The sequence below is a fragment of the Pocillopora damicornis genome, chromosome 8 (assembly GCF_964200805.1).
Source record: "Pocillopora damicornis chromosome 8, jaPocDami1.2, whole genome shotgun sequence".
NCBI classification, from domain to species: Eukaryota; Metazoa; Cnidaria; class Anthozoa; order Scleractinia; family Pocilloporidae; genus Pocillopora; species Pocillopora damicornis.
In genome coordinates, this window is record NC_142677.1 from 9,609,301 (window position 1) to 9,626,389 (window position 17,089).

Sequence of the window (17,089 nt, forward strand, 5' to 3'; positions counted from 1 at the left end):
AAAAATTCTGAAGTGAGCCATGAAGCCGGGCTGCAAAGCGGGTAAGCTGTATTTATGACGAAATCTGCTCCAGTGGTTCGATTTTGGTGTAGGCGAAAAAATCGCGAATGCTCGTACATGTGCTGATTCAAACGGTCATAACTTTTAAAAAATCGAAAACGTACAGGGGTTTTTGCATATTTTTGCCTATAAAGGTCTAAACTTAACGGCTGTGTAGGATAGAATCGTCAACCAGGTCCCAAATCCCAAAACTTAGCGTCTTAATCAAGGTTATTTACGGCCATCGGCCGATGGCGATTTCTAGTGGTCAGAATATGCTAAAATTCGCCTTTTCAAATTTGTTGAGAGGGCAAATTCTAACTTTCTTGGCAAACTAGAAAGGTTTTTAAGCAATCTGATATAAATTCTGTGGCTTAACTATGCGAATCAAATATTTTACAACGTTACAAAATATGCCTATTTTTCAATTTTAGAGACGTTGCGACGGTCCCTACGGACTGGGAAATAATTATGGCCCGTAATGCAGTCAGAAAATTATTTCGAATCAAACCAAATCTAATTTAGTTCTTTCCTAGGTAAAGTCTTTCTGTTAACAGAGTTTCAGGCAAAATTATTTTTGACGCAAAATTGACCGGGTGGAAATAAGAGAGACAGCCTCTTAAATCCCTCAACGGGTTAGCCCCAGTGTACTTGCATGATTTATTCAGTGAGCAACACACAGACTATGACTTGCGTGATTCTTTCCGTAAGTTAAACTTACCCAAGCCGCGTACTGACTATTTGAAACGTAGCTTTGGCTCTAGCGGTGGCTTACTGTGGAATCTGTGGAATTCTCTTCCTGAGAATATTAAGGCGATTAGATCAATTGGGCAGTTTAAGAAGGAAATCAACCGCGCACTTGAAACATTCGATTCCCACTCGGCAAACTTGTAAATGATTGTAATTAAAATACTATTAGTATACCTGAAGATTCTTAACCGAGTTTAATTAAAGATCTTCTTCTTCTTCTACTTCTTCTTCTACTTCTTCTTCTTCTTCTTCTACTTCTTCTTCTACTTCTTCTTCTACTTCTTCTTCTTCTTCTACTTCTTCTTCTTCTACTTCTTCTTCTACTTCTTCTTCTTCTACTTCTTCTTCTACTTCTTCTTTTACTTCTTCTTCTACTTCTTCTTCTACTTCTTCTTCTACTTCTTCTTCTTCTTCTACTTCTTCTTCTACTTCTTCTTCTACTTCTTTTTCTACTTCTTCTTCTACTTCTACTTCTACTTCTTCTTCTACTTCTACTTCTACTTCTTCTTCTTCTACTTCTACTTCTTCTTCTACTTCTTCTTCTACTTCTTCTTCTACTTCTTCTTCTACTTCTTCTTCTTCTACTTCTACTTCTACTTCTTCTTCTACTTCTTCTTCTACTTCTACTTCTACTTCTTCTACTTCTTCTTCTTCTACTTCTACTTCTTCTTCTTCTACTTCTTCTTCTTCTTCTTTTTTTACTTCTACTTCTACTTCTACTTCTACTCCTCCTTCTTCTCCTCTCCTTCTTCTATTTCTTCTATTTCTTCTACTTCTTCTTCTACTTCTTCTTCTACTTCTTCTTCTTCTTCTTTTTTTACTTCTACTTCTACTTCTACTTCTACTCCTCCTTCTTCTCCTCTCCTTCTTCTATTTCTTCTACTTCTTCTTCTTCTTCTACTTCTACTTCTTCTTCTACTTCTTCTACTTCTTCTTCTTCTTCTTTTTTTACTTCTACTTCTACTTCTACTTCTACTCCTCCTTCTTCTCCTCTCCTTCTTCTATTTCTTTTATTTCTTCTACTTCTTCTTCTTCTTCTACTTCTTCTACTTCTTCTACTTCTACCTCTTCTACCTCTTCTACCTCTTCTACCTCTTCTACCTCTTCTACTTCTTCTACTTCTGCTACTGCTACTGCTACTACTACTTTGGTGCCCGACGTAAAATCAGCCGAGAAGCTACAGCACGAACACGTAGTAGAAACAGGTAGTTACTAAAACAAGGAATTGACCTACAATGACCTTAAATGACCTTGAGTGATTTCTAAAATGACCTTAAACGACCTAAAACGACCTTGAGTTTGTGACGTCGACAAAATCTGAATCGGACCAGATCGGTCCGGAGTGGATCACGGATTGCATCACGGATCGGATCAAGGACCGGATCACGGATCCGATCCGGTCTGATCCAGATTTTGTCAACGCCTCGTTTTTGGTCATTTTAACTCATTTTAGGTCATTTTAGGTCATTCCTTGTTTTAGTGTTCGTGTGCTCGGTGAGGGGATGTTGGGTGGAGGGGTTATGGGGAGACCAATAGAGGAGAAGGGATCCAAAAACTTCCTATTGTGGCACTCCATGAATATTGCAAATTAAATCTCTCTATTTTTATTATGAGAGACAGATGAGTAATTTACTTACTATAGATGATTTTTTCCTGAAAAAAAATTTGAAAAAATGGACTAGAATAGAATGAAAGCATCGTAGAACTACATTAGCTAAAATGTGGTGGCTAGCATGAAGAGTAACGGGGGTATATATGTGGTTTTCAATACCCTATTTCATATCTGATCCAAGTCAATACCTACAGTACGTGCCTTCCGCACAGACTTTTTGATTAACTGACTACCAGACCAAATTAATAAATGAATGACTGAATGAATGAATTTCTCTCCAATGTCCTTTTGATTTGTCACAGAGAATGTGGAAATGAAAGGAAAAGAGGTATTTTTTTAAGGTGTCCCAACCAAGAATTCCTTTTATTATCACTGAAAAGTGTGTGAATGATTGCCTTTAGGGCACTGATAGGCAAGCAACTGATAAGCAGCGAAGAAAAAATGCTGAGATGACGCACACGATTGTAAAGTTTAAAAAGATATGTTAATCCCTGTAGAAGCCTGTAGACGCTTGTAGAAGCCAGTTTCCTATACTAGGAATAGATACCATTTGCACTAAGTGCAAATTAATTTTGTGCAGCCCAGATGGTGTACAAAGGATTGTCAATTTGTTCTGTGAGCACTACCTGTAACTACCACTGGCGATTTACATTAACTAATTCTAACAATTTTAAACGCGAACGGTACACGGTACGGCTAAAACTGCAAATAAAACAGCGAACGAAAACTATTACAATATAAACTAGACTAAATACACAAGGAAAGCTACAACGAGAACAACGAAGAAAACTACATGATACAAAACTTACATTTGTTGCGATGTTAAAGGTCCTGCCTAGTGGCGAACAAACAGCATGAAGCGAAAGAACAAATATACCAAACCACACTCGACGAAACACACGCCAAACTGCCCCAAACTACGATGAACAATACGGTTAAATACGCACTACATTACGCAACGTTACACAATGACACAAAGAAAGCGCACACAAAATTTTACTACAATTAGCACTCTTGCACAAGAACAATAAACGAAAAAGAATGTAAGCCGTTGCGATCTACACTACCGATGAAGTGGAAAAGAAAAATAAATCCTTCAAGTATGAATATCTAAAGGGAAACAGAAGTGCCAACATTACTACCATGGTAAAAATTCTGATTGCACAATTCCTGCCAGACAAATATATGAAGTAAGTTCTGTTCCAACCAACAATGATTTTGGTGACAGTTTCACAGTATCTGGAAAATAATTGGCAATACTGTGGTGAAATATTATAGTACCATAAAAGCTCCCCCTTTTGTACCTGGGGATCCTTTACCTGGACACAGAGCTGGTACGCAATTCTAGGTCCTTTAAAATTAGCACACTTTCTATACTAGGAAAAATTGTCATTGTTTCACCCCCACCTGTAAAATATCCTTAATATGACCTCTAACTTACTCAAAAGAACACCTCTGTTCTTAATTAAAGAAGGGTCCCTTCTTCACTGTAATTATAAATGATCATAGAAAATAAGTTACCTGACACTCAATAAAATTTTACAATTAGAGGCACATTGAGGAAAACAAGGTTGTCAAACAATTACAAAAGGATTCATCTAGGGATGCCATCCTACCTACACAAAAGACCACGCCATATAGTACAGCACTGTTTGGAAAAGGTAAATTTAGCAAAATCAATCCCCTCTCATCATGTCATCTGCAAAGTTGAAGGTCAGTTTGAAGTTCAAAGCCAAACAGCAATGTTGGATGCGTGGTACAAAGTTTTTACACCTAAGAGTAAATAGGAAGATAGGAAGGAAGAGTTGGACAGATAGCAAACAACCTGAAATAGGGCTGGCATGTGGACCCCTTTGAGTCTTCTGAAAATCCTAAGCAGCAAAAGGAGTTTCTGGAGATAGAAATAGTAAGAAACTTATTTCCAGAAGATCGCAATCTAATCCCAAAATAAAGTAAACGACCAAGTTCACCATTCCAAAATAGCAACGAAGATGCCACTATGGCAAATGATAAGTCTGAAGATTCAGTTAGAGTAAACCCTGTACTCAGAAAAACACAGAGAGATCAGCCAAAGAATCATCTAATTGTCTTCAAATACCTGGACCTCTTCCAACTGATAAAGGCAAAATCACTCAAGGAGCAAGCCGCTTGAAAAAAGGACACGATATAGAACTCAAATGTAACGTAAAATACAAATTAACCGAAGCAGACTTAAAGACTGAAGTCGAAGAGGATCATTTGCCCAAAGTTAGTCCTCCACCACCAAGGACAATACAGTTATCATAGATGAGAACTCTCCAGAACCTGCTGTATGGACAGATCACAGAGATGAAACTTCAGAAAATAGCATCAAACTTTATGCTGAGAGCAAGAAAAAACTAATCTTGGACCCTAGAAGATGGCTTAATGACTCGGAGGTAGAGGCTTCACAAAACCTCTTGAACTAAGTTTTCCACTGAACAATGGTTTGGGAGATCCAGCTATACTTGGCGATTTGGTCACTCCTTCCACAAGTGAATTTGGCAGATAATTCATGTTGGCTCACAGTAGTTGTGCATTAGTAGCACACTATCCTGTCCTGTTGCTGTCGTGAGAGTCTCCACCAGCCTGTTCGGAAAACCAGCAATAAAGCTGTTCAGCAGGCATGTAGAATGTTGCTTCACAAGGGAAAAATACCAGAGAGTCCAAAAACAGTAAAGTTCAAATTGTTGTGGACTCTTTGCAACCACCTTATGCTCTGGTAAAAACTCCACCATGACAAGATATGACCAGAGAGCCATGTGTAATCATCTGGTAAACTGTCTTGAAGTACTAGAGATAATGGAGTTTCCAACAACAGAGAAAAGAGTGGCACTTGTTATTGTCCCAGTTTTAAGTGAGACTCTTCAAATCGATTGCACACGTCAACTTCCAGATGACAAAGCTAAGTATGTCTAGTGTAACAAATGCACTGAATGGTAACATACAACTTGCAGTAACATTCCTTGGTTTGTGATCTGTAACACAAACAAGAGGTGGATGTGTTTTGTTTGCCAAATAAATCAATAAATCACACAGTCCTTTTCCCCAGTTACAAAAAGTAGCCTTTAAATCATATTTCCTAACACTGATCATAATATTTGAGGTAATGGTCGTTTTACAAAATAGGCCTCAACTTTTTTTTTAATGAGACTCAAAAATTAAAGGCTCTTCTAATCTATACCACAAGGGGTTACATCACATGGCCCTAATTCTCAAGAAAGAAGAGAACCTCAGTAGTAAGTCAATAAGGTAAATTCCCAAGACTGATGATCTGTTAGTCACACCCATGTCCAAGCAAGGTGATCTAGATGACGTGAACAATTACTGTCCAATCTTCATTATCCCAGTTGTGGTCAAGGTATTGGAGAAAATAGTCTATGAACATTTATATGCGTTTTTAGAGGAGCACGATATACTAAGCAAATATCAGTTGGATTTTGGTATTATTCACTCAACTGCTACAGCTTTCCTTGAGGCAACTGACTCCTGGCCATGTTATCTAGACGCTGAGAAAATCAATGCAGTTATTTTTGTAGATCTAAAGGAAGCTTTTGATTCCACTGATCACAACATCCTTTAAGGTATATTAGGGAATTCATAAAAATGGTTTCAGTTGTATTTGGAAACCCGCAAGTTTAAATAAACATAAATAAAATGAAATAAAACTGCCCCACCAAATAAAAAGCCTACGTTATTACGCCCAAGTGAGATTGTGTTAGACCAAAACCATCCCAGTGAGTTTTCTACTAAGTCTGTTAACATTAATCACTAACAATTTGACTCTAATACTATCTGTTGCTTGATCCTTAATTAAAGGTCAAATGCCTCTGGCCACAGGGAGAATCATAATGTCTGCTGTTATTAAAGGCTTCTATCATCTTCTAAAACTCAGTGGGATTGTTTCAATCTAAAACAGTATTTGCAAATACTGCAAAATAAAGCTGCAAAAGTTATCCTCGATTTGCCAAGCTATGCTTCATCCACTGATACTTTAAGAACTCTTGGCTGGCCAACACTGCTCCAACAGCACTTTATACATAAATACATTCATGGGCTTGTGGAATATAGCTTTAACGTTTTTAGAAATTCTGACATCCACAGTTATAATACAGGAAGAAAGAACAATTTCCGCCTTCCTCTTGTTAAAAGAAACTATGGAAAACAAAGACTTCAATACATATGCTCAAAAGAATAGAATCTTTTAGGCACTTCTTTGAAAGAAATCAACTCTTTGCTTATTTTTAAGCAGAGTGAAAAACTATATATTTAGTTAACTCAGTGTCAAGATTTTTTAGCCTCCACAATTAAGCAATTTTTTAAAACATATTCAGTGTATTTCACAGTTTTTATATTTTCAACTTGTTATCTATTTATGATGAATTTTATTTTGTGTCACAGGGCCTCACTTAATACCACTTTCCAGTGATGTGAGCTCCCTGTATAAAGACATTATTATTAGTATTACTATTGTTATTATTATTATTCATTCCGGTACAGCATTTGAACATCATAGAAGCTGAATATCTATCAAAGGTGATTTGCAGACTGTAGTCTTTAAAGAAGCATCTGGTGGTCTAGTCTTGAATGAACTGGCAACAAAATATAGGCTTGGGGATTATGAAGTAAAGCTCCACAGGATGTCAAAGGGAATTTGAAAAAAAACTGAAAATTTTGCATAACCACAGATAAACAGTGGCAATTAGAGCTACAAATCATGCTCCCAGGGAAAGCAGGCAGCGAAGTAAAAGGTGTTTTAATTAGCATCTGAATAATATTTAGAGTCTGACTGGAATATTCTCCCTGACACTCTGTGATTGTCATCAAGCATGATAGAATTTTCACCCCTTTGAGGAGGCCGTTCTTTCAGTCCTCCCACAATAATTTATTTACAATATTTGCTAGTCTTTACTAAATGCAACAAAATTTAAAATGAAACTACATTTTTGTGCTCTGTTTGTCACACGCACAAGCTGAGTAGAAGGAATATTTCCTTATCAGTAAGAGAAACAATTCTACTGTTTGGGAACATATCTCAAAGCAGTTAAATAAGCTGCTTGCTGGGCAAAAATCTTTGCTGCATTCATAATGCACCCCAATACAAAGCACACAATAAAAATTTGGAACATGAATATAAAAGGATCAAGGATCATAAGAGGAAAAGCAGAAATGATCAAAGAACCTTCCCATTTTTTGACAACATTATTGAAGTGCTTGCCTGTTAACCAAGGATAACACCTAAGAAAGTTGCAGAATGCGGGTTTGTTGTCTATACAGACAGTGTGTATATACGCTTTGTCTATACAGACAGTGTGTATAGTCAGGTGAAATATTTCTAGACATCAGTTACAGTTGAAGCTTTTCATGCTGTATTTTCTAAGTGAAAGTTCACAATACCATATTTAGTTTTAATTGGATTCAATACATGAACAAACACAGCGTGTAACATGTTAATAAATCAAGTTAAAGTACAAAATAATAATACATATGGAGAGAAATTCTACACAGATCAGTCAATTTACAACTAAATAAAAATTCTGAGGTCAAGGTACTTAATCATTTTGATGGCATTCAACAAAAAACCCAAGTGGTTAAAAGTTCTAACTATGTTTTCCATTGAATTTCAAATGTTCTCGAATGTAAAGGGGAAAAAGTTTTTTTTTATTAATAGCACACACTGTTAATGTTGGCAATAAAAAATAGAACACTAAAAAAGGTTCTCCTATTCTACTTGGTAACCTTGTGCCTTCATGGTTTGCATCATGGTAGTGGGAGAACAGGGTACTGTCCACCAATGTGGATATCCACAACAGTTTCATCATGAATGTTCAAACAAATGTTGTGCAAAATTCAACAAGCAGAGAGAGCTCTAAATTCCTCAAAAAGAGGTCGTACGAACACAGAGTCTACAAAGATGCATATTGTCTATGATACTTCCATAGGAGAAAATGCAAGGGTCCCCAGACTCAACAAGTGTCTTGAAATTAGCCCTCTGCTACAGAACCAGCTTTCGAACGTGGTTCTATCCCCTAGCAAAAACTAGCGATTTGAAGCAAGCATTTTTGCCAATTTGCACGTGAAGAGGAGACCGAGATGCCTTATACTTTTGTTGGTGAAAAGATCTGACAAGCAAGCCAGTAGAAACCTTGCAATTCTTTCGAGTACCCTTTGGTTTAGCATTGTCTCCATTCCCCCTAGCTGCAGTTATTAAAAAACATCTGTAAATGTTTCTTTTCAAGCTAGAGTGGAAACTCGATTCCCAGGTTGATAGACACGCATGCAATAAACACCAAACCAATATAGGATCTTTTCTTCCTTTATTCTTTTTCCTATTCCTTGGGGCGTTATTATATCAAAGCGGTCAACTGAAATCATTACGTGAAGAAATTACCTAAGTATTGTGATCATAGCGTAAGAATAATCTCAATTTTGGAAACAAACATGTGACAATTAAAAGAGCCAAAAGAAAGGTAAAAACGAGCGATAAATTTCGTGTTGCTAGATAACATGATCACAAAACAAGTTATCGCTTACCAACATTCGCGGGTCTTGATTACTTTATCGAGGATTACAGTCTAACTTGTCTTCTTCCTGTGACCCTCTCTGGAAAAAAAGCTTTACAGAGATGCCTGTGACACATGTATTGCATAGAATAACCCCCTACCATGTGACTTACCAGCCAAATGGAGGAAATGGGAACAATGACTTTCAGAGCTAGTGAATGCACGTAGTGGAGCACAAGATCCTAACAACTGACTTTCAAACATTCAGAGATGCAAGCAGGGAAGGAGTTTCAGCCACGGTTTGCGCATTATTGGAGCAACCATCAGGCACAAATCAAGGCCTTGTAATGGCAAAGTCATGGCTCCCAAAGAAAGAACTTACAATTCCCCTTTTAGAACTATTGGCTGGAAAAATGGCTACATACCTAGCACAAAACATCAAAGAAGTCCTGGAGGGTTTTCATGTGAGAACTGTTTATGGTTGGCTGGATACCTCAGTAACACTGCACTGGATCCATGGAAACAGAAAATGCAAGCAGCTAGTAAGATATTGGGTGAGGAATATCCAAGTAAAACAAATCAACTGTAGGCATGTACCAACAGAAGAGAATCCAAGAGACTCCCAGATGTGTGGAGTTGGGGAGGAGATGTTAACAGATTGAGAGCTCTTTGGCGGCAGGGACCAAGCTGGTTATCACAACCACAGGACTGGCCACCAGACCTTGTAACAAAATCCACTTAAGGAATCAAAAGCAGAAGAAGTAAAACAAATGTCCAAGTTGTTTGCCATAGTGGCAGAGAAAACAGAGAAGAGCGACACCTTCAGTGAGCTGCTCAACAAACACAAGCAGTGGCATGTGTTGCAAGTGGGTGCCAGGATTGTGAGATTCCTCCAAAACATGACAACTGCCCAGAAACAGAGAGTTCTTGCACCCCTTACAACTGAAGAAATAAAGAAATAGACTACATTCTGGATCAAGTGAGCCCAACATCAAGTACATTTAAGTAAGAAACTTTTTACAGTTTAATGTGCAAAGAAATCAAAAGGGAATATTAGATAAATCAAGGCATTTCCCTATCTTTCTGCCTGACTCCTTGCCCCTCACTAGCAAGTCAGTCACACACTAATTTAAAGAAGTTCATGAAACTGGGTCAATGATCACTGACAACAGGGTAATAATTAACAATTGGTTCATACGTCAGCGTGCGTTCATCGAGATATGAAGCATGCGGGAAGTTTGGAGAGCACAAAAGATGTGTAAGAGTTGCTCAAGGCGTAGCCGAGAGCAACTCTAGCTTCTTGAGTGCTCTCCAAACTTCCCAAGTGCTTCATATCTCGATGAACGCACAGCTGACACATGAACCAATCATTTTATAACATTTTCAACCCGATGGAAAATTTTTCCCTAGAGGGATTTGCTTGCTGACGTCATGAGCGTGCACAATAGGAATAGGAAGCACACTTGTGCAATTGAATTTGATTAGGAAAATTTACTAGCTATGTTATAACATTGGATGTTAACGTAAAAGATTATTTTCTTGTGGTTTTAGGAACAAATCAGTAGCTATGCTGCTACACAAAGATTTCATTGTCATGCATCCAATCGTGTTCACCTTTTGCTTGCATGAATTACTTATCAAGTTGAATCAAAGTTGCACTTGTTGCAATATCATGCTAGTGTTCTGGCAGCTGTGGAATACAAAGAGTCTCTAAGTAACACTCTCCTTTTGAAAATCTCAGCAACATTAGTCAGTCTTAGTGTGCACAAACAATGTATCTGACTTGAGTCGCGTCCTATGCTCAAAAGTACAGAAGTGAATGCCGATGTCACCGACCATTATGATGACTTAGACGTCAATTGTTTCAATAGTCTAGTGAACAAAGAAAGTCAATCAACACCCTTAGAACTACAGGAAGATCAATCTTCAGCTTCTGATTAACAGGAATTGGTAAATTCCATTAGGGACTTTTAGCATCGACAGATTTTAAGATAGCTACAGCGACTGGAAGTGCCACTTTTCAACAGCTTCAACTGCAAGAGACCTTGCTGGCTCAGCATCAGAGAGGGAAATTGGTGATCAGATGACAGAGGGCCCTAAGCTGTAAATGGAGAGAACTGCGCTAAAGTACTTGAGAGATTGAGAATAAAAAATGCCTCCAAGAGGGATGAGAGAGAAGTTGAGAGCAGACCCTCAAGATCAAGTCACAATTAAGATTACATAATTTGTGCTTTGTTTCCTTTATTTGTGTTAATGTTATCTTGAAATAGTTATTGATTGCTGTATTGTTTGATGTACATAAATTGACCTTTATGGGAAAAAAAATGGAAAAAAATTAATAATAGCAAAATGTGTCTGTAATATTGCTTACCATTTATCTCACATTCCACGATTTTGAATCTACAGTGTTATTTTTATGTTACAGTATTTGATGTAGACTTCTATAAATTATGTGATACGGATGTCGTTACATATGTCGTGACATCGCATCACGACTATATTCGCAATAGGGACTTTAAGAACCGAGGACGCGGTGGGTCGGAGACGCGACCGGAAGTGATTTTTCCAATTTCGGATGAAGAGCGCATGCGCGTGGCGTTTTCTCCCGAACTCGAGAACGCGGCCTGAAGGGATTTGGCGTTGTCTGGAAAACGTGAGTTGTTTAAAGCAAAACACTATAATTAACCGTCTATCACAACTATTCTGTCAATTGGAATTTAAAATTTATTGCCTCTTCATGGGTTAGGCATCATTTTTGAAACTAAAGGACCAAAGTTGAATGGTTTAAAACGTTTTCTTCCCTCAAGGTGAGCAAGCTCGTGGTGAAGTGAATGGCGTCTAGCAGATCTTCAAAGTAAGTCATCTAATTATCCTTGAAATATTTCCCAAAGTCTCATTTTCTTTCACAGTTAAAGGAATTTATTACTACATTCATGCGGCTATTCTCATGCATGATACAATTTAGTTATCAGGCGTCTTATCATACTACTTGGTCTTCGTTTTGTTTTGATTAATCCAAAGAGCTCCGATGTGAAATATCAGAATAAAGCTTTATCGGTTGTTCCATCAACGGATGATCGATTTTACCTTCATAATTAATTTATCTAAGACTTTTCTGTTTATCAGTTGAGTCTCTACCAGATCCAGGCTTGATAATTCATGATGATCTGAAGTTGAATTTCCTGATATTGAGTGTGATTAAAACTCAACTAGACAGAGTCTATTAAAGCTAACTTTCAAAAATCGCCCGCTATACTGACTATAAGAGGAAACATAAGTTTAATTAGTTCTTTACCTTGACCACTGTCATAAAGCGTAGCATTTCAAAAGGTAAGACTGACATTTCTGCCATTGTGTTATTTCCATTTTTTTATTTCTTTGAAATCGTTACTAACGAGCCAAGTTTTAGATAATACTCTGAACTGAAAACAAACCAAGAAAAATCAGAACTAAAAAGAGATTTCATTTGAGGTTAGATGTTGTTGCCTATCTCATATGAAGTTTTGATAATGTGAATCTTTGGTCAGGCTTTGAATGCATTATTCCACTGCTGTTAATCCTGAAAGTGTAAAGTTATGGGTGAGGTCTCCCTCACTCAGCAAGGCCGCTCTTTAGATTTGTGAGCTTTAGATGTCATTAAAGAAAAATCTCACTTTTTTGAACAAGCATAAAATTAGCTTTGAGATTAATAACATTTAGTTTCAATTCAAAAGAAAGGGTTTTTTTGGAGTGAATTTTATTCTAATATTTTCTTTGTTTTTATTTTCACATAGCAATGTAATGTACTGGACTGAACAGTACAATATTATACTGTGCAGAGAAGTAGTGTTTCAAAATCCCTATGTATACAAAAAGGGGACTCCCCAGCGCAGTGAAACTTGGAAGAAAATTGTAGATGTTCTAAACAAATGTGATTCCCCACAATTTAATGTTGACCACAGAGCCATCCGGGACCACATTAATGTCTTGGTAAACAAGTACAAGAAAAAAATCAGAGCTGAAGAAAGAGCATCAGGAATATCCCCAGATGAGCCAAGTGAATTAGATGACCTAATACAGCAAATTATTGCACTTGAAGAGAGTTCTCCCACAGATACATGTAGTAAGGATAAAGCTGACAAAGGTAAAGCAGAAGATGCAAGAATGAAAGCTATGGAAAGGCTTTCCCAAAGCCAAAAAAGGGCTTCAGAGGGAGCCAAAGAGGGTGAGGACAAACCAAAACGAACAAGAAGAAAAACTGGAGATGCCATGGAGTTTATAAAGGAAAGAGCACAGAAGTCTGCAGAAATTAGAGAAAAGGAACTTGAGCTGGAAAAGGGAAGACAGGAACAACAACTTCAAGTGCAACAACAACAGGCTGATATGCTGAAGCTAATGCACCAGCAACAACAGCAACAGTTCCAGCAACAACAGCAACAGTTCCAGCAGCAACAACTGCAAAATCAACAGCAACAGCAACAATTCCAGCAGCAACAAATGCTCATAATGCAGCAGGTCATGGGCGTCATGAGTAAAATGCTTAACAAGTAGACATTAAATTTTTATTTCTCGATGTTTACATGTTTAAGATTTACATTTTCACAAAATGTTGAACTCAAAGTGTTATTTGCCACCCCTTTGTTTAGATCTGCTTGTCGTAACATTCCCACAGACTGTTCAATCAGGATTTTATGCAAGATTTTATGCAAACTTAGGCATTGACAGATGTTTTTGTTACAGTATTTTAGCTAAAGTAATCGATTAGTGGTGGTGGATCAAGGCCAAAGTAGTCAGCAGTCGTATTGCAGTAAAGACATGTTAAAGCATTCCGCAAAAGTGCACAAACAATGTACATTTTTCCTACATGACTAAGGCCAATTTTGAGATTTTTTTTGTAGTCGAGAAACTTGAAATAATTTATAAGGTCTCCAAACAACCATTCCACACTTGTGCGTACAGAACTCATAGATGCATTAAACTCTTCCATTTGTCTTGTTAACACCCCATGTCTGAAGGGGCACTGCAGATGGGTACGTAGAGGATAGGCCAGATCCCCGTAGATACACATCTCTTGTCCAGCAGGAGAAAAGGCGAACTGTGCCAGGTCAACATAAAGGCCAGATGTGTCCAGCATTCTTGCATCATGCATTCGTCCCTCTGAACAAGGGCAAAAAAAATAATTTTTGAACCACAATCAGTTACACATTGGCTGGCTGACAAACTGTTACCTCTGTAGACCATTGATTAGCTTAGTAAGTGAGTAGGCCAAAAACAACATAGGATTGGCTGGCTATTATTCTTGCAGTCCAGGTACTTATGGCCTGTAAGTCAGAGTTTAGAATTTATTGGTCTGTGGTGACAGGAAAACTAGTTCCTCTAATAAAAATTGGGAGTGGGAGCTACTGAAAATACCTCTGATTTGAGAGACCGGGAGGAAGTCATCAAGAAACGTTAGCTTAACCTTTTGAGAAAAGAAATCAATCTAACTTTTAACTTCACATAAGTGATAAAAAATGTCTATCCAAGTGAAAACAGCTACGGCACTATCCCACTATAAAAAATGAATGAATATACCGTTACCTACTGGTCCAAACAGATTGCCAATCAATCCATTTGGTAGGGCCAAGGATTGAAATTTAAGAGCGTGAACACGCTTGTGGCCATTATAAACAGCTCTTTGATTGACTCCTGGTTTTGATATGGGACGAACTGTTCCATCAACAAAGCCGAAACAGTTGTCCAAGGCGGCACCTTTGTCATGAATTGCTACAGAGTAAGTTTGCAGTAGGTTAGGAGACATAATGAAATGATTCCATTCGGTAATCCTGTGGCCATGAGCATTGTACATCCATTCAGTAACTTCGTTGCTAATCATGCTGAGCTCGGGTACTGATCGACCAAAAGTAGAAATCATATCAGACAACCTACATGGATAGCTAAAACGCTTTAGTATAACACAAAGTCCTTCTGTACCATTCGGGGCATGTGAAGGTATCAGGCATCTGTAAAACATCCACCAACAATGAGATGTCACTCTTTTCAAATCTGAAGTCTGCCTTACACTCTGCGGGGTCTTTGTTTTCGAGGGAAAATTTTTCATAATCCCAGTGGCGAAACGGAAGGTTTTGGGGAGTGAATTCTTCATACAGCACGGCAAATTCTTCGTCATCTATTAGCTTTTCTTCCAGAGAAAGGAGCAAAGCTTCCTGTAAAGTCTTAAATGAGTTTTGAGTCATTCTTATAGGGAAAGGCGAAAAGCGTTTTCACTGTTTTCCAGACCATAACTATTAGTCTAAATGATCGCGTTGTTGATCTTAACTACATATTTCCCGCGCTTAGAACGCGGTGCTCGCCCCAGCCCCACTCTCGGTCCTCACGTTTTCCAGACCACCGCGTTCTCAGTTCTTAAAGTCCCTAATGTGTTACGGATAAAACTGTATGAGCACGCCTTCAAGATGTCGTGGTAATGTTGTTGTTTATAAATGTTTTTTGTTTGGAAAATGAGCCTTTATCCTGTCTCGAATGATTGAGCGAACCGCGAACTACGACAGAGCAACAACAGATTGTTAAAATTGAATATTTTACAATTATGCAATAGTTCCACGTTTTGCTGTATAAAAGTTGCTTTTCAACTTTCCCTGTCCTTTCAGCAACCCTTAGAATTTTTTTTTAAGGATGACCACAAAAATTCCTTTCTCTTTCTCTTGTAGATATCAGATGTATCTGACACGGAGCTAGCAGCAACTGCATTTGAATCAGAGTTTGTGCAACTAATGTATGAGGCTGGGGAAACCAGAGTTGTCGCTGTAAGTCATCCTAACTATATCATATTAACGTTAATGTATATCAGAACAAAAAAGAATTTGTTCCTTCAATGATATTCATGTATCCTTATTGCCTTTGACAATAGGTAGATCTAAACATACACCCAAGTAGCTCAAGTGTTTATCTTTATCTTATCTTGTAGTATCTTCCAGCTTACTGTGAAATTCCTTTACATTTGCAGCCTGACAATTACTTATGTGTACATTTGCAGCCTGACAGTCACTTATGTTTCATGGCATTCTTGTAAAAAGAAAGTCTATCCTTGATCAGTTCAGAAAAGGTCTCTCCACCCTAGGCATTTTAGCAGAGATGGAACATAATCCAGGATTATTTGAATAATTGTTTGTTCATCAGGGTGGACTTACAAATGATTTTGTAATCAGCGGCCTGTATTTTCAAGATTCATCTGACAAGGACGGAAGTGATGACTGTGTGTACCAAATGCTAAAGACTTTCATAACAACTCTATCTGTAGATGATTTGAAGAAATTTCTTAGGTTTGTCACAGGCACATCTGAAGTTTTAAAGTCCACTTTGCCCAATCGCATATCAGTATATTGTTATAATAGTGGTGACAGTATTTTCTCATCAACATGTCTTCTTGTGCTTAAGCTTCCAAAGAATCTCCAAAATTATACAGCTTTTGACTTGTTGTCAAAAGCTGTATAATTTTGGAGAACTGTTATCAATGGTTCATCATTCACAACAGCCTGAGCACTGTGCTAAATTGTCTGTATTTTCAGTATTCTTGTAACCAGGATGCAAGTGGTGAACACAGCTTCACCAAATGCTTCGGGCCTCTGTAAGAAATCTCCTCCTAGAGTTTTATTAATTTTATCAGAGAAAAATGTGTACATCACCAATGTGTACATCACATATCAGTAACTTGTCATGGTGATGAAAATTTGTCTTTTCTTTTATCTGCATAAGTTTTGTGGATGTTGACTAACCTTGAAAGAAAAAGAGACATCCAGGTTATTATTCAACTTAATTCTATACCCCATTTTCAAGAAATGAAAAATAATTAAATGTCACTGTTGAAATATTTACAGGCAGTCTGGCATCTTAAAGTATTCTTTCTCTTTCATATATTTCCAGCTGTTCTGCTGAATAATTATTTAGTTTAATGTTGCACGACCTTAAGAGAATGCGTGTTGAGCACTAAGAAGGCCAACATTCATATTTTACTAGTCACTTCTAAAGAAGTCTTTCAAAAAATTAACATTGTAACCCCAGGAAGAACATAGTCTTCGAGGGACATCAGTTTTGGCAGAAAACACGGAAAGATTCTGAAACCGTGGATCAGTTCGTCACACTTTTGAAAAACAAGGTGAAATCTTGCGAGTACTCATTGCTGGTTGAT

At 37.6% G+C, this 17,089-nt stretch overlaps 3 protein-coding genes and 1 pseudogene across 3 annotated transcripts; 3 read left to right on the top strand and 1 right to left on the bottom strand.

The window, feature by feature from the left end:
- Positions 1-4,093: 4,093 nt before the first annotated feature.
- LOC149041291 (uncharacterized) lies at positions 4,094-5,449 on the top strand (annotated as a pseudogene).
- Positions 5,450-9,140: 3,691 nt separating this feature from the next.
- Positions 9,141-9,584, top strand: LOC149041292 (uncharacterized). Its single transcript, XM_089180843.1, has one exon. The coding sequence runs from the start codon at positions 9,141-9,143 to the stop codon at positions 9,582-9,584; it is 444 nt and encodes a 147-aa protein (XP_089036969.1).
- Positions 9,585-11,435: 1,851 nt separating this feature from the next.
- Positions 11,436-13,452, top strand: LOC149041293 (uncharacterized). Its single transcript, XM_089180844.1, has 3 exons — positions 11,436-11,575; positions 11,730-11,776; positions 12,696-13,452. The coding sequence occupies exons 2-3, from the start codon at positions 11,754-11,756 to the stop codon at positions 13,450-13,452; spliced, it is 780 nt and encodes a 259-aa protein (XP_089036970.1). The 5' UTR covers positions 11,436-11,575; positions 11,730-11,753.
- A 193-nt stretch (positions 13,453-13,645) lies between these two features.
- Positions 13,646-15,311, bottom strand: LOC149041294 (uncharacterized). The gene is made up of 2 exons (XM_089213761.1): positions 14,482-15,311; positions 13,646-14,058 (listed from the first exon to the last, which is right to left on the bottom strand). Exons 1-2 carry the CDS (start codon positions 15,068-15,070, stop codon positions 13,646-13,648), a joined length of 1,002 nt encoding a protein of 333 aa, XP_089069887.1. The 5' UTR covers positions 15,071-15,311.
- Between the last annotated feature and the right edge of the window lie 1,778 nt (positions 15,312-17,089).

Excerpts from the sequence above, each read along its gene's own strand:
- LOC149041294 (XM_089213761.1), bottom strand. The coding sequence starts at position 15,070 with ATGACGAAGAATTTGCCGTGCTGTATGAAGAATTCACTCCCCAAAACC. Across the intron at positions 14,059-14,481 it reads CAATCTGTTTGGACCAGTAG|AGGGACGAATGCATGATGCA; the intron begins GTAACGGTATAT and ends GCCCTTGTTCAG.
- LOC149041293 (XM_089180844.1), top strand. The coding sequence starts at position 11,754 with ATGGCGTCTAGCAGATCTTCAAA. Across the intron at positions 11,777-12,695 it reads GCGTCTAGCAGATCTTCAAA|CAATGTAATGTACTGGACTG; the intron begins GTAAGTCATCTA and ends ATTTTCACATAG.
- LOC149041292 (XM_089180843.1), top strand. The coding sequence starts at position 9,141 with ATGCACGTAGTGGAGCACAAGATCCTAACAACTGACTTTCAAACATTC.